This window comes from Neofelis nebulosa, chromosome 5 (assembly GCF_028018385.1).
Source record: "Neofelis nebulosa isolate mNeoNeb1 chromosome 5, mNeoNeb1.pri, whole genome shotgun sequence".
NCBI classification, from domain to species: domain Eukaryota; kingdom Metazoa; phylum Chordata; class Mammalia; order Carnivora; family Felidae; genus Neofelis; species Neofelis nebulosa.
In genome coordinates, this window is record NC_080786.1 from 10,211,759 (window position 1) to 10,233,667 (window position 21,909).

Here is a 21,909-nt window from a genome sequence, read left to right on the forward strand (position 1 = left end):
CATCTGAGGATGGGTAAGATAGATTCTGGGCCAAACCAGAAGCAAAGAGACAACTCAACAACTATTGTGGAGTTTTGGTTTTTTTGTTTTTGGCTTTTTTTGACTATCAGAGAATTTTGTATCAATGTAGACTTCTGCTTTGACAACCAGTATAAATCAACATGCACTGAATTTAAAACAAAATGAGAAGATTCCAGACTACTTTCAACCTTTTCACTAACTGTGAAAAACCAAGGAACCCACCAAGAGCTTTCTTAGGACAGGTATGTTTGTGGTTGTTATGTGTCAGGAAAGGGAATTGGCATAGGAGAACGATCTCAGATGAGAATTTGCAGCAATCGTCACTTATGAACCATCAGAATTAGCCAACCACCTCCTCAGAAACCCAAACACGGTTTTCATGAAAGAGAGACGGAATAAGAAAATCCAAGTGAATAAACTAAACCCTGATGAGTTTCAAATTTTCAATTTGACTTTGAACAATTTTTATACACATTTCATACCAACTTATATCCACGGGAGCACAGATCTATCAGAGGCAAATCTTCAGTAACAACCTCTGTGTCAAAACCTCTGTGGCCCAACTTATACACACACATCTAGTCAACCTGATTGTCTAGCTGTCTGTAATCATTTCTCCCCCACCTTCCCTACCTCCCTCCAGTGCTCCTGGGAGGGTTCAAGTTTGCATTTACCTCTGCTCGAAGCTGTTTTTTGAGTTTTGCTCCCCAGCTTGGAGAAGGCTGAGGCCATCCGAGATCTCCAAGGGCTCTTTTTGGTCATCAACTTTGCTTTCGAGGCTCAGTTCCTTTTCCCTCTGTTTCTCCATCTGCTTCTGCAACCTTTTGTGCTGCATCTCCTGCATGGCCTTGAACTGGAGCCGCAAGGTGTCCCGTGCACCTTCATCTGCTGCCATCTTGCCCCAGGAGTAGGAAAAGAAGCCTGCGCAGAAGCAAACCCCAATAAGCACACATTTCCCAAGAGTACTCAGCACACAGTCAGCTCTGTCTACAGCCTCCAAGTCTGCAGTACCCTGCTTAGCCTCGTGTGTATCCCTATGGAAGCCTGGAAGACCCAGCCCCCCCTCAAATCCCCTGAAAGCCAAGGCTGAGCTGAACATCCTCCCCCTGCCCTGAATGTGCCACCAGCCTGCTCCCCATCGCTCAGACTCAACACTGCTCTCCTTCCTGTCTCTAAAAGCAATGGCTCTCCACACTGGCTGCATATTAGAATCTCCTAAGGGCTTCTAAAATACAACAAAGCTTGGACACATCCTTGAACCAATTAAATCCCAATTTCCAGGAGCGGGGTTCAGACATCATATTTTTTAAATTCTAAGTATAATTTACACATGGTAAAGTACATAAATCCTGAATGTACAGCTCAATGGACCATTACGTAAGTATACATCCCTGGGGTGACCACCTGGATCAAGGTATAAGTACTTCCTGTCCCCAAGCAGACTATCTTGTGCCCTCTCCAGGCAGTCATTCCCCCCAAGAAACCACTGTTCCAACCTCTGGCATTGAAGATGAGTTTTATGTTTTCTTTTTAATCTTTAAATTCTACCAAAGTATAAGTCATTGACAATAAAATATGCCATTTTATGTGTGCAAATGAGTCTTGACAAACACATATATGTGTGTCAGCCACCAGCAGCAGCACTGTAGAACATTTCTATCACACCAGAAAGGTTCCTTTGTGCCCCTCTGCAGACAATCTCCCTGCCAGTCCCAGTCCCAGGCAAACTCTAATCTGCTTTTGATCCCTTACATTTTGTCTTTTCTAGAATTTCATATAACTGCAATCATACAGTAGGTAGCCTTTGTGGTTTGTTTTTGTTTTGTTTTGTTCGTGTGTGTGTATGTGTGTGTGCTTAGCAGTACCTTTTGGAGATTTATTAATATTGTTGCATGCATCATTAGTTCATTCCTGCTTATTGTTGGGTAAGTATCCCATCACATAGATATACCACAGTTTGTTCATATATTCACCTGTTATTGGACACCTGAGCTGTTTCCATTTTCAGCTATTATGAATAAAAACTGTTACAAACATTCATATACAAGAAAGTCTTTGTGTGAGAATATGTTTTTATTTCCCTTGGGCAAATATATAGAAGTGGAAATGCCAGCTTATATGGTAAATTTATGTTAGCTTTATAAGAAACTGCTAAATTGTTTTCTAGAGTGGCTGTAACATTTTACATTCCCACCGGCAGTGTTTGAGAGTTCCAGTTGCTCCATATCCTTGCCAGCACTTAGTATGGTCAGTCTAAATTTTAGTCTCTCTAGTGACTATGAAGTAGCATCTCAATGTGGTTTTAATTTGCATTGCCTTGATATCAGATTATATCGAACATCTTTTCCTGTGCTTACTGGCCATTTTCATATCTTCTTTTGTGACATGTCTATTGATATTTTTTGCCCATTTTTAAATCACGTCTGCTTATTATTGAGAGGTCAGAGGTCCTCATACATTCTGGGTATTTTTGTCTACTTTTGAACTTCAGGTAAACAGAATAACAGAGCACGGACACTGGAATTTTTAAACGGCCTCCTCATGTCTGGTGCTAAGCACCCCTGCCTGAAACCAAACTGAAGTCACATCATCCACCCACCATCCAAGTAGTGATAAATCTCGTTGATCCTCCATAAATGTCTTTACATAAATGTCCCTGTATTTCCAGCCCCACTCTCATTATGCTCACGACCACCTCAGGGCATTTGTACTTGCCATTCCCTCTCCCTAGAATGCTCTCCCCCCAGACATCCACTTTACTCACTTCTTTCAAATGTCACTTTATCAGAGAGGTCTCTACACCATTCCATCGTGGAAAACTTTCTTATTCTCACTCCCCACACCCCTTACCCTGTTGTATCTTTCTCCACAGCACTTAGCTTCGCCTGACACACTGCATGTTTATTGATTGCTTCTCTCCCTCTCTGCCAGTCCTACAATGGCAAGCACTATCTGACGTTCACTGTTGGATCCTCAGTGCCTAGAACAGGGCCTGGTGTGTAGCAGGCAGGAAATGAGTATTTGATGAACAGATGGCAGATGGTTCTGTCCTAGGAATGTTCAAGCAGGTCCTTACTGCCCTGGCTGCCCTCTCCTTTTTCCTACTTGTAGTCTACCCTGCATTGGCTGAGGGAATACTTTATTTAAAGCACAGCTCTTAGTCTGACACACTCCTGCACCAGAGAACTTCAGCAGGTGCCCATTAGCTGCAAATCCAAGTCCAAAGGCATTAAAGGTGTTGGGGGATTAAGCCTCTGTCTCTTCTTCCAGCCAACTTTCCCCTTCTTAAGGCCAGTTCTAGTCTCACCTTGCTGCTCTGTCCCTATATGTCCTTCTCCCCTAGACTTAAACCTTGCTGGTTCTCCCAGGCCCAGCACAAACACCACATCCTTTCCTGAGCCCCCGGGAAGAACATGCCCCCTGCCTGGCCACCCCCAGCTGCTCCAGCAACACCTTTCCACTGTACTTATCCCTACCCTGTCCTCAGGGGTGGTCCCAGAGCCTACACCCAGAGCTTCTTAAAGCTGTCTTAATATTGAATCTGCAGGGATACAATCCAAAAGTACTGATGTCCAGGCCCCAGGCCTGGAGGATTCGATCTAACTAGTCTGGGGTGGAGACCAGGCATGGGGCTGTGTTAGTGCTGCCCAGGTGGTTGGGATATGCTGAGAACTGAGCCCACGGTATGGCCTTTGAGCCTGTCACAGCAAAAGAGGAGCTGGTGTTACCTTGGAATTCCTCACTAGGTAGCTCTGCCCTGTTAGAGGAACTATATAACTATAACTATAACTATAACTATAACTATATAACTATAACTATAACTATAACTATAACTATAACTATAACTATAACTATAACTATAACTAACTATATCACTCTGCCCTGTTAGAGGAATTAACTCAGCAAGTCTGGGTTGTCCACACCCTGCACATTCCAAAGGAAGGTTTGGCCCTTGACCTGCTCTGAAGGAGGTAACCTCTAAGTCTTAGGTATATCCTGCCTGACAATAAAGCCTTTCTTTACCTGGGCTTGGGCCACTCAAGATGGTCTATGCTAACAATGTGATTTTATGATGGAGACCTTGTGCCATGCCCTATCAGCTTTACCTCTGGAAGGGTGGGAAATTGAATGACTAAGGTCAGTCACGTATGCAGTCAGTCTTGTGTGTGTGACTGACCCCCAGTAAAACCCTGGACCCCAAGGCTTGGGTGAGTTTCCCTGGCTCGCAATGCTCCATGCATGTTATCATGCATTGTTGCTGGGAGAAGCAAGCACTGTTCCCGAGATGCCACTGGGAGAGGACAACTGGAAGCTTGTGCCTTGTGTCTCCTGGACTCTGCCCAATGTGCCTTTTTCCTTTGCTGATTTTAATCTGTGCTCTTTCATTAGAATTAACTGTATACCAGCTTTGCTGAGTTCTGTGAGTGCTTCTATCAAATCGTGGAAGCTCAGGATAGTCTTGGGGACCCTCAAACTACAGGAACCCCTGGACACCTCTGCTGAATGTGTGACAGCCATAGATAAGCCTCTGCTCAGACTTCATTAAACAAGCAGACAAGCAAAAGGGTTTTTACAGGGGACTCAGTCACACAGGCACGGCTGACTGCACAGCTGACCATAGTCACTCAATTCCCCATTCCATCTTTTGGGACACCTAGGGATATAATGTAACTTAACAATCAGACTCAATGTTATATAAACGGGAAAATCAGACTTTTTCTGTAAAGGGCCAGATAGTAAATATTTTAGGCTTTGTGGGCCATATGGTTTCTGTTACAAGTATTCTGCTGTTGTAATGGAAAGCAGCAACAGACAAGACAGAAATGAGTGGGTGTGGCTGTGTTCCAATAAAACTTTATTACAAAAATAGGCAGTGAGCTGGATTTGGACTGAGTGCCTTAGTTTGCCAACGCAATTTAGGGGAATTTCACCTGAAAAAGTGCCTAGAGATTCAAGAAAACCCTATTGAGCCTATTATTTGAAAATATAACTGGAGAGTTTAAAAATAAGTTTATCCTGTGATTCCCTATTTTTTGTAGATTATAAGAAGGGACCATCATATACTTCATTTTCCAAATTGGGTCACCTTGGAGAGTGAAAGGAAGAGCTATTAATAATCATTCTGGGTCAACAGCAACTTGGAAAAGCAACTTGGAGGCTGTGACTAGCATATAAAACAGCGGTTCCCACCCCTGCTACACACTGAAAACACCCGGAGCTTTTAAGATACTGGTGCCTGGGTCCCCCACCCAGGGATCCTGATGTCATTGGTCAGGGTACAGCCTGGATGTTGGACACTGCTGGTCTGGGCTACCGTACAAGTAGCTTGGCCCAAGCTGAGACAGCACCTGAGTTTCAGGGTGAACTTGCTCTATCCCAGCTGTGTGAGTTAGAAAGTTTCTAGGGGCACCTGGGTGGCTCAGTTGGTTAAGCGTCTGACTTCGGCTCAGGTCATGATCATGGTCCATGTGTTCGAGCCCCGCGTCGGGCTCTGTGCTGACAGCTCAGAGCCTGGAGCCTGCTTCGGATTCTGTGCCTCCCTCTCTCTCTGACCCTCCCGCCATTCATGCTCTGTCTCTCTCTGTCTCAAAAATAAATAAACATTAAAAAAAAAAAAGAAAGAAAGTTTCTAGACCTCTTTGGGCCTCAATCCCTCTTCAGTAAGCAGGAGATGAGAAGGAGACCATAGATGTGCTGTAAGGGGCAAATGCAAATTGGGTGGTAGTGCATGAAGGTACTTTGTCAGCTATGCATGGTAGGAACAAAATACTATTTTTTCTCCCTTTCTGGTGGTCTGTCTTGGGGAATCCCTTCCTCCTTCTCTTGCCCCACATACAGAGGCTCCCAGGCCCTCACAGTGATTCTTGTGACCCACTAGCAGAAAGCCTTCTCGGGCTACTGGGCCCACAGTGACCCAGCCCCATGACATAGCTCCCTCTAGCCTCCACAGCCACTCCTTCACATCACAAGGTCACCTCTTCTGCACCTTATCTCCTGCCCGCTCACCCCAATATTCCCCTGGTGCCTCCCCATCTCTCTGGCTGCCTGCCTCCCACCTTCCCTGGGCCTTGTCTGGGTACTTCTAAGCTATACTGCACCTGATCATTTGGGGTCTTTTTAAACCAGATCTGAGTGGCTCCTGCCTTTCCAAGACCCGGCCAGGACTCATGGAGGGCACTCTGGCTGGTCTGAGAGCTGCATGCACCCCACATTTTTCTTTAACTTGCTCAGAATGCTCTGTGAGGATTTGAATTTGTTGTCAACGTTCAAACATCTGTAGGGGCGCCTGGGTGGCTCAGTCGGTTAAGCGTCCGACTTCGGCTCAGGTCATGATCTCACGGTCTGTGAGTTCGAGCCCTCTGTGCTGACCGCTCAGAGCCTGGAGCCTGTTTCAGATTCTGTGTCTCCCTCTCTCTCTCTGACCCTCCCCCGTTCATGCTCTGTCTCTGTCTCAAAAATAAATAAACGTTAAAAAAAATAAAAAACCATTCAAACATCTGTAGATTTCAAGTAAATCCAGATTTCCAGCTTCTTTTTGACAAGTTTACAGGTTTGGTCATGCTGGGTCCCTAGCCTTACATGGACAGCAGCTTCTTAGCAGAAGGAGTTCCCTCCGGGCAGGCTATGCTCTTTCCACTCAACACCTCCCAGATGCTGCAGCCGGCACATCCACATCGGCTGTCTGGTATCGTTGCTTATAAATGCTGTTCTTTCTCTCACACCTGCTGGATTCACTCACTTTCATTCCCCATCAGTCCTTGCAGATGTTTGGTTTTGTAACTCCTCCCAGTGCTCAAGCCTGGAGGCATCTCAGAGGCTTGTTTCAGCCACTCTACCTTCCTGGGATGCCTTCCTCCCCAGGCTCTTCCCTCCTCGCCTCTCCTCCTTCCCCAAAACTCCTGTTTAGCTTGAAGATTCCCCTGGGGACACTCTGTAGACTCCTAGAATCCCTTGGGCGTCCCTTGATCACTAAATTTACCTTAATGGATTATAATTATCTATGGCTTTGTTTCTATTCCTTTTACTAAGAGGACTCTTAAGGGCAGGGATCTTAGGTCTTATTTCCTAATTTTCAGCATCTTTCCCGGAATGGGCCTTCAATTAATATTTTAGAATTGTCACTGAATATAGCAGGTGCTCAAAGACGAAAGAAAAAAAATGGATGAATGATACAGAGAGCAAACTGGTAGTTGCCAAAGAGGAGGGGGTGGGAGACGGGTAAAATGGGGGAACGGGAGTGGGAGTTACCGGCTTCTAGTTATAGAACGAATAAGTCACAGGATGAAAGGCACAGCATAGAGAATATAGTCAATGGTACTGCAACATTGCTGTAGGTGACAGATGGTGGCTACCCTCATTGTGGTGAGTACAGCATAACATAGAGATGTGGAATCACTATATTGTACACCTGAAACTATTGAAACGTTGTGTGTAAACTCTACTTCAATTAAAAAAAATTTTTTTTTAATGTTTATTTATTTTTGAGAGACAGAGCACAAGCAAGGGCGGGGCAGAGAGAGAGGGAAACACAGAATCCGAAGCAGGCTCCAGGCTCTGAGCTGTCAGCACAGAGCCCATTGCAGGGCTTAAACCCATGAACCATGTGATCATGACCTGAGCCAAAGTCAGACGCTTAACCTGAGCCACCCAGGTGCCCCTACTTCAATTTTTTTATATAAAAAAACTTAAAAAATGAATGAGTAAATAAATGAATAAAGAATAACTTGTAGGGGCGCCTGGGTGGCTCAGTCGGTTGAGCATCTGACTTCGGCTCAGGTCATGATCTCATGGGATGATAATCGTTATATACTTCACAGGGTGGCTGTGGGGATTAAATGAGAGAATGCATGGAAAGTGTGTATTACAGTGCCTGGCATGTGACCACTCCTGACAGTTTAGCTATTATCATCTTTCTCATTGTATGAGATGGGGTGTCCTCAACCCAGTCAAGTCTGTGGGAGACAGACAGCACGTCTGCACCGACGGGGCACCTTTGGTCTACATCAGCCGCCAGGGCATTAGCATCTGCTCTGTCAGGGATTTGGATGTCGTTGGTCTGGGCTGTGGCCTGGGCATCTGTCTATTTTTATTTATATTTTAAATTTTATTTATTTTTTGCATCTATTTTTAAAGTGTCCCAGGTGAGTCTAATGATGAGTGAGGCCTGAGAATAAGGGGGGCAGGTGCTCTGAGAGGCTGGGAAAACCTGCAGGAGAGGGAGGCACTGAGTCAGCCTGAAGTTGAGTGCTAAAGAATCTGGCTCCAGTGGAAGAAGAGGGCGCCAGGGGTGGGGGGCAGAGGGCTGTCCTGTCAAAAGAAGAACATTTGCAGAGAGAATGTGATGAGTGTGGGGAATCGGGAAAGGCTCAGGATGGACAGAGGGCAGCGCAGAGGTTTGGGGAGGGACTGGAAAGAAGGTCTTATCTGGCTCAACTAAGGAGCCTGAACTTCAACCTGAAGATGATGGGGATGTTTAGAGGATGCACACAGGATCGCACGTGCATTTTGTGAAGCTGGAGACAAAGGGGCCTAGTTGGGAGGATGCTTCCGGGAAGGAACGTGGTCCTAAATCAAGGCTGCGGCAGTGGGGATGGAGAATGGGGAACGGGAATGATGCCGAAATGGAAGAAATGTGAGGCAAGTGTGCAGGAGAGAAGGAGAGGGGAGTCTAGAAGGTTTGGGTTTGAGTGGCTGGGGAGATGGTTATTCCAGGCAGAGGAGTTTTCCAAGCTGCTGGCAAGCCCAGTGCCAGGCACTGCTGAGTTTGAGACTCCCTAGGCTTTCCACATGGAGATGCTGGGTGGGCCTGGGGCTCGGAAGGGCAGCCTGACCTGGGGCCTCAGGTGGCCAAGACTGGGGTGTGGACAAAGCACTATGGGGAAAGGGTGAGCAGGAGGCTAGGTAGGAGGTAGGAGAGAGAAGGGGAAGATGGAGGAAGAAAAGATGCTGGGAGCAGATAAGAGGTGAGCAGATATTACTAGGCAGAGAGGGGAACAGATGGGTGAGTCTGAAGAAGAGGCAGGGTGGACTGATCAGGGCGGAGGCTGGGGTGGCAGGAAGCTGCAGACAGGGGCAACTGAAGGGTGGATGCCAGGAACCTTCTGAGATGGGCCCCGACCACATTCTTCTTTCCCTTCCTAAACAATTTAATTGCAAATCAAGGTAGACCCTTGACCAAAGACAACATGGATCTAAGCAGGGGATGCTGATTCCCAGGAAACAGAAAGGAAAACTTTTACTTTTGAAAAACAAAAGAAGTAATGCTAAAGCTAAGTTTTTCAAAACACCCGTTGGCCCTGCCTGATTCCTGACTACTTCATGACAGTGTGGTTGGTGTATATTAAAAGCAGGAACAAAGATATGCCTGCCGCTTATATTTGGGGGGGGGGGGGTCCAGATGAAAGACTGGAAGACTTTCTGTCACCTTCCACCTACCCTCATGGTATAGAAACTGTCATGTTCATCTCCGAATCTTGTCTCTGCAGCACAAGCCAGCATGGGTATGCAGTGGGTGCTAAATGAACATGTATGCCATGAATGAATAAAGGAACCACAGCAGCAATTTCGGCTTTAGAGCAAACAGCACTAAAGACACTCAACTTGATTTCCTTTGCTCGTGTAGGATGTGGGTCAGAAGATCATTCGGCAAATATTTATTGGCATATGAATAGCTCTCTCCTCATGGAGTTTCTAGTCTGGTGGAGGAGACAGACATTGATCAAATGATCACATAAAAAAGCATAAAATGATAATGGTGATGTTCTGAAGGAGATACATAGTGCTGATAGTCTCTATCAGAGAGTTTGATGTAGCCTGGGGGAATCCAGGAGAGCAATCCCAAGGAAGTGAGCTGCGACCGGAAGTACGAGTAGGAGTTAAGTAGAGGAAGAGCATTTGGGACAGAGGCACAGCATGTGTGAAGGCTCTGTGGCAAAATGAAAAATGGCAGTGCCTCTAATGATCAGTGCCCTCTACTCCCCCTGCATAGGTAATCCATCAGCAAATTCTCTTTGTCTACATTCAGAATATACCCAGAATCTGAACACTTCCCACCTCTTGATCCTTACTGTAGCCTCCTAATTCATGTCCATACATCTGCCCTTGCCCTCCACCCCATGGTCTTTTCTCAACACATCAGCCAGAGAAACCCTGTTAGTAGGTAAGTCGGACCATGCTCACCTCAGCCTAAAAACAGGGTCCAGTGTAATCTGGTTCCTCTTGCAAACCATCTTTCATTATCAAGAATGCATCAAACTCACAGACTTCCACGCTGGCTGTTCCTCTGCTGAAATGTTCTTCCCAGGATATTTACATTTAGTTCCAGGATTTTTGTTGTTTTTGTTGATTCTTTGGGATTATCTACATAGACAATCAGGTCATCTGAGAACAAGACAGTTTTATTTCTTCCTTTTCAACCTGTAATGGTTACTTTTCCTCTCTCATTGCCAGACAAGTAGACAGGTATCTACTCAAAGGGGATGTTTTCAGGGAGACCTTCCCTGATCACCCTACCTAATAATGCATTCCCTTCCCTTGCTTCCACCCCTTGAACTCCCTCTCCCCTGCCCAGATTTATTTTTCTCCATCACACTTCTCACCATCTGATATACAGAACATTTTACCTACTTATCACCTATGTTCTCCAACTAGCTTGTAAGCTAAGAGTGTACATTTTAATCTATTTTGTTCATTACTGTACTGCAGACCTGTAATGGTATTAGCACACAGTAGGTGCTCAGTAAATATTTCTGGAACAAATGAATGAATTTGACCTCCCTTAGTCCAACCATCTTTGGTAACCAGCTGCTGTATCTGTGAATATGCTACTGGCATGTAATTGTAACAAATGTTTAGAAAGCATTTCTTTAAAATCCATCTTAATAACATTTGTGCCTTCTACATGTGGTGCTCTGAGGGCATGACCAGTCGTCTTGTTACTTGCTCTGGACTTGAGTAGTAGAAGCAAAGGTGCAGAGGGTTTCAAAACTTAAAGCTGAGCAGAAACTTCTGACATGTAAAGAGTTTTAGAAGTTATCATTCCTATCCTCACAATAAGAAAAAGATCTAAACTAAAAATCAACAACTGGAAATCAGTGGAACTTAGAATCCTTAGACAATTGAGGTCACAGGGCAAAGTACTGCCCTGAATATTGGAGAGTCAGGTGAATACAGAGAATCACAGTTTACTGGAGCAGAAGCCTGCAGCTAGAGTCAATATGGGTAGAAACACTAATCTCTAACTGATGAATTGCTGACGACCCTGTGTGGCTTAGGTTGCAGTTTTAAAACTCCTCGGGGTTCAGCCCTCATAGTTTTGTGATTTTTATCTCCAGGAACCCTACCAGATTCTCACTACGAAAAACAGAGGGAAATCTGCTCCTGTTTCTGACAACGGAAGAGGAAAAGTAACAATTAAAGATTGGAAAGAAAAAAATAAAACGGTCTTCTTCTCAGATGACATGATTGGTTATGTAGAAAATCTCAGAGAATCAACAACAAAAACAAAATCCTGGAACCAATAAGCAATTACAGCAAGGTCGTGGGACAGAGGTTAATATACAACAGTCGACTGTTTTTCTACCTACCAGCAAAGAGCAACTAGAAATTGAAATTTATTATTTATTTATTTATTTATTTATTTATTTATTTATTTTATTTATTTAAAAAAAAATTTTTTTTTCAACGTTTATTTATTTATTTTTGGGACAGAGAGAGACAGAGCATGAACGGGGGAGGGACAGAGAGAGAGGGAGACACAGAATCGGAAACAGGCTCCAGGCTCTGAGCCATCAGCCCAGAGCCTGACGCGGGGCTCGAACTCACGGACCGCGAGATCGTGACCTGGCTGAAGTCGGACGCTTAACCGACTGCGCCACCCAGGCGCCCCTAGAAATTGAAATTTAAATGCAACACCACCTACATTCACATTAAACCATGGAGCTACTTGAGTATACATCTAACACGTATATGTAAATATGTAGATGTACATAAATGTATGTATATAAAAAATATATGTATATAAGTATATGTAAAAAATCTGGGGGTGCCTGGGTGGCTCGGTCGGTTATGCGTCCGACTTCAGCCCAGGTCATGATCTCACGGTCCGTGAGTTCGAGCCCCACGTCGGGCTCTGTGCTGACCGCTCAGAGCCTGGAGCCTGTTTCGGATTCTGTGTCTCCCTCTCTCTCTGCCCCTCCCCTGTTCATGCTCTGTCTCTCTCTGTCTCAAAAATAAATAAACATTAAAAAAAATTTTTTAACAAAAAAAAAAAAAAAGAAAAGAAAAATCTGTATGAGGAAAACTAGAAAACTCTGATGAAAAGAAATCAAAGAAGAACTAAATAAATATTCCATGTTCATGGACAGGAAGACTCAATACTGTTAATAATGTCAATTCTTCCCAACTTGATCTGTAGTTGCAACTATAGGTCCCAATCAAAACCCCAGCAAGTTAATTTGTGGATACTAACAAAGTGACTCTAAAGTTTATATGAAAAGGCCTAGAATAGCCAACACAATATTGAAGAAGAACAAAACTGGAGGACTAATACTACCCAACTTTAAGACTCCCTATAAAGCTATAGAAATTAAAACAGTGTGGTATTGGGGAAAGAACACACAAACAGATCAATGGAACAGAACATAGAGAGCCCAGAAATAGACCCAGACAAATAGATTCAACTGATCTTTGAAATGAAGCAAAGGAAATTCAATGAAGAAAAAAGTCTTTTTAACAAATGGTGTTGGAACCACTGGACATCATGTGCAACAAAAGAAATCTAGACACAGACCTTACACCTTGCACAAAATTACATCAAAATGGGTCATAGACCTAAATGTAAAATGTAAATGTAAAACTAAAAAACCACTAGAAGATCATATAGGAAAAAAATCTAGATGGTCTTGGGTTTGGCAATGAGTTCTAAGATACGATACCAAAAGCACGATCCATGAAAGAAAAAAACTGATAAGTTGGACTTCATTAAAATTAAAAACTTCTGCTCTGCAAAAGACGCTGTTAAGAGAATGAAAAGACAAGCCACAGTCTGGAAGAAAAACTTTGACTGCAGAACACATATCTGATAAGGGACTGTATCCAAAATATACAAAAGAACTCTTGAATTCAACAGTATGACAACCCAATCAAAAAGGGAGCAAAAGATCTGAACATACATTTCACCAAAGAAGATATATAGATGGCAAATAAGCATATGAAAAGATGATCAGTATCATATGTCATTAGGGAATTGCAAATTAAAACAACAATGTGATACTACACATCTATTAGAATGGCTAAAATCCAAAACACTGACAACAGTAAATGTTGGTAAGGATATGAAGCAGCAGAAAATCTTATTCATTGCTGGTGGGAACACAAAATGGTACAGCTATTTTGGAAGACAGTTTGGCAGTTTCTTGCAAAGCCAACCATGTCGTACCAAATGATCCAACAATCATTATTTACCCAAATGATTTGAAAACTTGTGTCTACACGAAAACCTGTAAGTGAATATATATAGTAGCTTTATGCGTAATTACCTAAAATAAAGAGCAACCAAGATATCCTTCAATATGTGAATAAACAAACTGGTACAACTATACAAGGCAATGCTATTTAGGGATGAAAAGAAATGAGTTATCAAGCCATGAAAAAAACATGAAGGAAAGTTAAATGCATATTGCTAAGTGGAGAAGCCAGTGTGGAAAGGCTACATTCTGTATGATTCCAACTGTATGGCATTCTAAAAAAGGCAAAACTATAGAGAAGTAAAAAGATCAGTGGTTGCCAGGGGTTGGGGAGAGGGGAGGAGGGATGAACAGTGGAGTACAGGGGGTTTTCGGGGGAGTGAAACTTTTCTGTAGGATACTTTAATGGTGGATACATGATATTATGCATTTGGCAAAATCCATAGAACTGTACAACACACACACACACACACACACACAACCCATTAATGTAAACCATGGACTTTTTAACTTAATAATAACAGATAGCTTTATCAGTGGTAACAACTAATATGCAACACCAATGCAAGATGTTAATAGTGGGGAAAGGGAGGAGGAGTATATAGGAACTCTCTGTATTTTCTGTTCAGTGTTTCTGCAAATCTAAAACTGCTCTAAGAAATAAAGCCTATTAATTAGTTTTTGTTTTTGTTTTTAAGTTAGGGCTAAGTCTACATGGAAGGAAGTCTGGCTCAGGAAAGACTGGGAGCCAAGGGCTGGGGAGAGTGGCACCCACCCATTACTCTACTTTCTGTAGCAAAGCAAAGATCCCAGAGGACAGAGACCAGTGAGGAAGGGCTGAGGCCCCTTCCAGGCATGAGCCTCCTCTGGCCCTACCAGACTCCGTCTCGCCCCCCACCCCCCAACCCCGCCTTTATTATGTTAGCTTAGTGTATTCCTAGCAACAGCCTAGGGTCCTGGGGGTGGAGAGGAGAAGCCCAAGAGATTGGGCGCCCTGTACACCGACTGTCTCAGGTAGCATCAATGCAGGGGTCGGTTTGAGGTGGGGTGGGGTGCAAATGTCTGGTTCCCCGGGCGGGAGTCCCGCTCTGAGGGGACTCTCTCGTCGGCTCGGCCCCCGTGGGGGGGGGGGGGGTGCTGGCCCTGACTCGGGAATATGCTGGAAGTGGATGCCACCAAGTCGCGTAGTTCCCATTCCGCCTCTCGGTACTCGTGCGGCAGGGCTCCGTAGCAGATACCAGGACAGTGCGCTGGTCAGACGGACCTGGGCCGGACTTCTGACCATGCCACCTGCTGCGTGACTGCGGGCAGGTGACCCACCCTCCGAACCTCACTAACCCCTGTACTGCATGGGAACTACGTGTCTGCCTGGAGAGGGAAGAGGGCTGTATGTGGAGACTCACAGAATGAAGTGGGGCGAGACCTCGCCCGCCACGCGTGCAGGGAGGGTCAGGCCAGGGGCAGGTCAGGGCGCCCGGGCGAGCGCGTGCGCTCCGGCGCGGGTCCGGACCCCCCAGTGGCTGTGGGCTCCCCCGGCTTCTGCCTGGGACTTCCGTCCTTCCCTACACTTACAGCGGTCACTGCGCTCCTCACTTTTAGGGCCGCACCGGCTCGGTCTCTTCTGGACGCCTGCACGCGCTGCCCCGACAACCGTCACCAGGGAAACCAGAAACGCTCTATGAGTGACGTCACCACGTGTCTACGGAGGCCGAGCGGGCGCCCGGAGTTGGAAAAGTGAAGCAGGCGTAGGTGGGGCGGTTGAAACAGTTTGGGGAAAAGAGCGGTGGGCTCGGTGGAAAGAGGCTTCCTGTGCCTGAGACTTTACAGTTGCCTCGGTCGTCCGATTCTGGAAGGTAGGTTTTAAAAGTTTCGTGGGCCAAGCATTCTACGCAGAGATACACAGCCCTGCAGGAGAGTTGAAAAGTGAATGGCCCACCACGAAATTTGACACGTTCACAATGTCTTTGGAAAATGCTGGGGAGGGGCACTTGGGTGGCCCAGTCGGTTAAGCGTCTGACTTAGGTTCAGGTCATGATCTCACAGTTGGTGACTTCCAGCCCCTCATCAGGCTCTGTGCTAACAGTTTGGGGAGCCTGGAGCCTGTGTCTTCGGATTTTGTGTCTCACTCTTTCTGCCCCTCTCCGCTCACACTCTGGTTCTCTCTTTCAAAAATAAATAAACATTAAAAAAGAAAAAAATGTGGGGGAAAATTGTGTTGTGGTAGTGAAAAAAGCGGGACGCAGAATAGTAATTGCTAAATAAACTTGTGTTTTTTTTCAAACACAAACAAGTCTGGGAGGAATATATAGAAATATTTTTTAGAAATGGTTATTTTTGGGTGGTGAAATTACAATGCTGTTTTTATTTTTGCACCTTTGGGGATATTAAAAATAATGAATATGGTCTATTTTCATCGTGGAAAAACACTTGTTTTTTGTTTTTTTTTTAAGTCACTGCCCAATATAAGTCGCTACTATATTCAGGACTATATGCAAGTGGGAGGCAAATTTATATGAAAGAAGATTCAAGGATGCTTTCCAAATATTTATTCAGGCCTTTATAATTTGAAAATCTTCAGACATGTCATAGTTGCTTTTCTTTCTTTTTCTCCCCCCATGAGGCATTCACCCTCAGAGACCTGCATGGACATGTGGCACCAGACCACCTTTTGCAACATCAACCAGAAGAATATTGACAGGATATAATCCATCTATCTTTTCATGTTTTATTTGTATTCATGTTTCTGGTGTATTTTCTTCTATTCGATTTTACAACATTGGTGGTAGTTTGCATATCCACCACCACAGTCAGGATATTGAACCTTCATTCACCGCAAGGATCCCTCTCTTGGGCTTTTCTAACCACACTCACATCCCTTTCCCACCTTCCAGTCCCTAAACCCTGGTAACCACTGATCTGTCTTTTCTAAAATGTTGTCATTTCAAAAATGTTATATAAATACACAGTATCTAACTTTTGGGGACTGACTTTTTTACCCAGAATAATTCTTTGGAAATTCATCCAAGTTGTTTTGTGTATCAATACTTTGTTCCTTTTTATTCTGAGTAGCTTTCTACGGTATGGATATGCCAGTTTAACCATTCACCCACTGAAAGACTTCTAGGCTGTTTCCAGTTTGGGGACATTACAAATAAAGCTGATACAAACATTCATGTACAGTTTTGTATATGAATTTTTCATGTACAGTTTGGCTAAGGAATATAAAATGGTGCGGCCTCTATAGAAAAGTTTGTCAGTTCCTCCAGAAGTTAAATGATCCAGGAATTTCACTTCTGGATATATACCCAAAATAGGAAAGCAGGGACTCAAACAGATATTTGTACACCCATGTTCATAGCAGCACTCTTCAGAATAACCCAAAGGTGGAAACAACCCAAATGTCCATCAACAGATGAATGGATAAACAAAATGTGGTCTATCCATACCGTGGAATATTATTCAGACATAAAAAGGAAAGAAATTCTGACACTTGCTACAGTATGGATGAACCTTGAGAACATTATGCTAACATGAAATGGACCAGGCATAAAAGAACAAATATTGTAGAATTCCATTTATTTTAGGTACCTAGAATAGGCAAATTCATAGAGACAGAAAGTAGAAGAGATGTTGGCAGGGAGGAGGGGAAGAGGGAAATGAGAGTTATTGAAGGGTATTAAGTTTCTGTTTGGGATGATGAGAAGGTTCTGAAGGCAGATGGTGGTAATAGCTGCACAGCATTGTTAGGTGTACTTAGTGTCCATGAGTTGTATACTTAAAAATTGTTAAAATGGTAAATTTTGTTATGTATATGTTACAACAAATTGTTTTTTACTTTTTTCATCTTATTTTTTATTTTTTAAAATTTACATCCAAATTAGCATACAGTGAAACAATGATTCCAGGAGTAGGTTCCTTAATGCCCCTTACCCACTTAGCCCATCCCCCCTCCCACAACCCCCCCAGTAACCCTCAGTTTGTTCTCCATATTTAGGAGTCTCTTCTGTTTTGTCCCCCTCCCTGTGTTTATATTATTTTTGTTTCCCTTCCCTTATGTTCATCTGTTTTGTCTCTTAAAGTCCTCATATGAGTGAAGTCATAGGGTTTTTGTCTTTCTCTGACTGCCTAATTTCACTGAGCATAATACCCTCCAGTTCCATCCACGTAGTTGCAAATGGCAAGATTTCATTCTTTTTGATTGCCGAGTAATATTCCACTGTATATATATACCACATTTTCTTTATCCATTCATCCATTGATGGACATTTGGGCTCTTTCCATACTTTGGCTATTGTTGATAGTGCTGCTATAAACATGGGGTGCATGTGTCCCTTCGAAACAGCCCACCTGTATGTATCCCATGGATAAAAGCCTAGTAGTACAATTGCTGGGTCATAGAATAGTTCTATTTTTAGTTTTTTGAGGAACCTCCATACTGTTTTCCAGAGTGGCTGCACCAGCTTGCATTCCCATGTTACAACAAATTAAAAAAAAAAAAAATCAGTTGCACAGATTTCTGTGGGTCTAACCACTCTTTTTTCTAATCCCTAAAAATTAGGTCCTTCCCACAGTTCCATATAGCTCCAACTATAAAGTAGGACCTTTATCTATGCTTATTTATTTTTTAAAAGATAATCATAAGGCCACCAAATAGATTTTCCTGCACTGAAATTATATGCTTGCTCCCACAAATCAGTAAATATAGCATAAGCAGACAGTGATCCTCTTCTTACTATGAGAAGCAAAGTTGAATTGAATATCAGAAGTACCTGGGTTTCTAACTCTCTGACATGAGTCAAGTCACAAACATCAACTTTCTTCTTGAAATAACAACAGTACTGGGGCACCTGAGTGGCTAAGCAGCTGCCTCTTAATTTTGGCTCAGGTCATGATCTCATGGTTCATGGTTTTGAGTCCCGAGTCCAGCTCCGCGTTGACGTGGAGCCTGCTTGGGATTCTCTCTTTCTCCCTCTCTGCCTGTGCTCTCTCAAAATAAATAAACTTTATAAAATAACTACAACAGTACTGTTTATTACCATGATAATCAAATAGGTCATGAATGTTCTTTGTAAACTGTGAAATACTCTTCAGGTGTATTATTACATATTTAGCTGTTTTTGCCTCAAAATGGAAGCAAGCTTTGCTGCAGCTTAAAACTAAGGCTCCATTAGGCTCTATGCATTTCAGACTTCTCCAATTATGGACTTCAGCTTTGCAGATCCAAAATCTGATTTGGTCATTATACCATAAATGTCTCTTGGGGTTGGACTTAACAGCAGTCATGGTATTAAGTGACTGACATGTAAACCAGAACACTAAGCCACTAGTTTACGTTGGGGAATTGTGACCCATATCCAGGGCCCCTCCCTTCCCAGAATCAGACACCCACGAAACCAAACGAGTCATCAGAAAGATATCGTGAGCATGGATTCAAAGCAACCAGAAGCAAACTATCTTGAGATATTTTTAACACTCATCACAATCAGGAGCCTCCTCCCCGCCCCCCCCCCCATAAAAATTGTTCATTTTCTCCAGGTTCAATATCCTTCTGGCTGGAAGGTGCTGTCTCTTCAACTCACCATGGATTTGGGCTTCCTTTGTTGGCTACCAGCCTCTCATAGACTCCCCCTAGTACACTTTTGTTTTAGCATAACACCATTTTGGCTATTCAAGTCTTAGTGTTTGTATGTATGGTGATCTCACCCATCATATGCTGATTTTATTAGGAAACTCAATGTTCTGCCAAGATTCAGTAGTCCTTGCTTCCAAGGGATCTCTCTGATGGATGAGATCTACCCTGCTCTCCTCCAAGCCTTCAACACAATGTATTGGTAATATATTTTTATATTTTACCCCACATTTCTCAATTTCACTCTTAGCTCATATCATGGTCTTTCATAAACACTTGAATGAGTCACCTGGTCTCGGTAATTATCGTTTTTTTCCTATTGCTTAGGTCCCCAATGCCTTGTGTACTTACTAGTTTTTAATTTACCACCTTCACAGTAAAGACCATTTATATGGGGGGATTTCTTCATCTTTCTTCTCATAAAGGCCAAAACAAATACTGAGAATTTTCATATATGAGGAAGAAGCAGCTATGGAATATTGGCGGGGGAAATGGACCTCAGACCTAGCTGGGTAATGAATGTGTATATGTGTGTGGTGGAAAGTGGAAATGAAGATAAGGACAATTATTTATTGAACAGTTATTCCTTTATATACCTGCCTTCCCTTCCATCATGCAGTTGCTCCGTGTGACCAGGCTCTTGAGTTCTGGGTCATGCTCTGCCACTTTTTAGTTGTATGGCCTTGGGTAGATTACAGCTTTCCTTTCCTATGTTGGTAAAGTCAGGATAATACATACTTCTGCATTTTTGTGAAGAACTAATAGAAGACTATTGAAGCATTTAATACGCCGCAAAGCAGTGCACAAAAGCATTATTATAGTGGAGCATGCATTGTGTTTTCAACTCGTCATGGCAAGATGTGAGAGAAAGGAAAGTCTACCGTGGCCTAGAGAGTTCAGAGAAGCTTTACCAAAATAGAATTTGGGTTAGGTCTTCATGGTGTGCACTTGAACTGCCTGGGACTGCGGAAAGGGAACATTCAGGAAACAGGTAAAGCATGAGCAAAGGTGTTGGGGGCGGTGGTGAGCACAGGGCTTCAGCGCTGCTGGACGAGGTAGCAGAACAGGAGCTGAAGGGCCTAGGTTTAAAGTGGTACAACAGGAGAAAAAGGACAAATCTGAGTGACGGGAGACTCTGCTTATGAAAAATTGGCAGGATTTGGTGAGTGCTTTAACAGTGATAGAACAGGAGGAAGGGAAGACATTTTTAAGAGTTTGAGCCCAGAGTGTGATAGGGGGAGGTGGAGGGTGTCACTGACAGCAATGGGTGAGCCAGGAAGGGGCACCAGTGGGGAAGACCGCGAGTATGGCTGTGTGTGGGCTGAGTTTAGGTGATAGGCATGCAAGGCCTCTAGCTTTCTTCACTCTAGCTGAAAGGCACGATGGCATTTCCTCCTCACGTGGTAAAATTTTAGTCCGTGACACTTCAGAGTTACACTGGGGACAGGAAAAAGACCAAACACCATTAGAAAAAGCTCAGAATACTAGAGAGGACCTGTTCCTGGGTTCCTCTGAGGGGACCGACTGGACACTGATCTCTAACCCAGAACCATTTATCATATCACTGCTGAATTTAGAGAAAACTTTTCTAACTTTTGTCTTGCTAAAAACAAATTATTTATTTCAAATAGGATCAAGTATATAAATAACTGACAGTTCTACTGTTTGACACAAGAGAACTTTAAAATACCTTATGTTTATTCAGCTTTGTTCTGGCCTAGTAGGTATGTTACAATGGGCTGTAGGTTTACATGGGGATAGAGCCTGTATTTCAAGCTCCTGAAACTCTCCAAGTAGCATTTACTCATCTGTGAGGCAAGAGGTTTGCCCAGCATGACCAATCCCCTACTCCAAAATCCTGACTCTAGCATACAGAATCAGAGTGTACCTTGAAGATGTAAGTTCCAACTCTTACCACCAGATGTCACTGTTGCTCATTAGAAATAGATCAACTCCAGGGGACAGCAGGATCATGAATGTAATAAAACCAAAACCTACTTATCCCAATTAGTTCAACATTTACTGAATACCTATATAAGCCAGGCACTAATGCCAGGTACTTTAGGTCATCGTGCCCTCAAAGAGACTAGAGGAGACACGGAAACAATCACTCATCAGCTCTCCAGTAACCTGCAACATTAAGCCAAGGAATCTCAGTGAAAAATCAACATACCATCTCTTTTAGGTAAAACATTGATTCCTCAAGGATACTTTTTCTGACTCCAACCCCAGGTTAGGTCCCCCAAGCTCGATGTTACTGCTGCAACCTATACCTAGCATTCATCATGCTTTTTGTAATCACTTAATGGCAGCCTTCCCTGCTAGACTATAAATTGAGGGCAGGGCCCATGAATCTCCTGTCCTGCTGCATTCCCAAGCTTATCATAGTAACAAGGTAATAGCAGTCATTTATGGAATATCGATGCATCAGGTGCTATGCTAGTCACCACTGCATTTACCCTTCCCAAAAATCCTAGGCCACTGATCTTGTCCCCATTTTACGGATGAGGAAACCATGGCTACTTGGCTAGTAGGTGGCAGAACCATGAATCCAGGACTGATTCAATAACACATAATACCACATGCATTTTAGCGACTGTTAAGGACTTCCATTATTTGATGCCAACCTATTTATCCAGCTAATGTATCACTCTCTTCCTTGGATGAGCAACCCCACCCAATTAGATAATGCTCAGTACCATTTCACACTTCACTCATTTGCCCTATCCTCTGGCATTGGTCTAGATCAACTTCTCTCAAGTTAGCATTTAGCTTAACAGAATCAATAATGTG

General features: G+C 43.6%; 1 protein-coding gene across 4 annotated transcripts in view; it reads right to left on the reverse strand.

Annotated features, from left to right (window-relative positions):
• CCDC13 (coiled-coil domain containing 13) overlaps positions 1–15,194 on the reverse strand; it is a 56,309-nt gene extending 41,115 nt beyond the window's left edge. Inside the window, exons 1-2 of one of the 4 annotated variants that reach the window (XM_058729582.1) lie at positions 15,060–15,194; positions 696–942 (exon numbers count right to left, since the gene is read on the reverse strand). In XM_058729582.1, the coding sequence (XP_058585565.1) occupies positions 696–916 (221 nt within the window). In that variant the 5' untranslated portion in view covers positions 917–942; positions 15,060–15,194. Of the gene's footprint in view, positions 1–695; positions 943–15,053 lie in introns of all 4 variants that reach the window. The other 3 variants (XM_058729583.1, XM_058729580.1, XM_058729581.1) reach the window with 3 other exon arrangements.
• Positions 15,195–21,909: the final 6,715 nt, after the last annotated feature.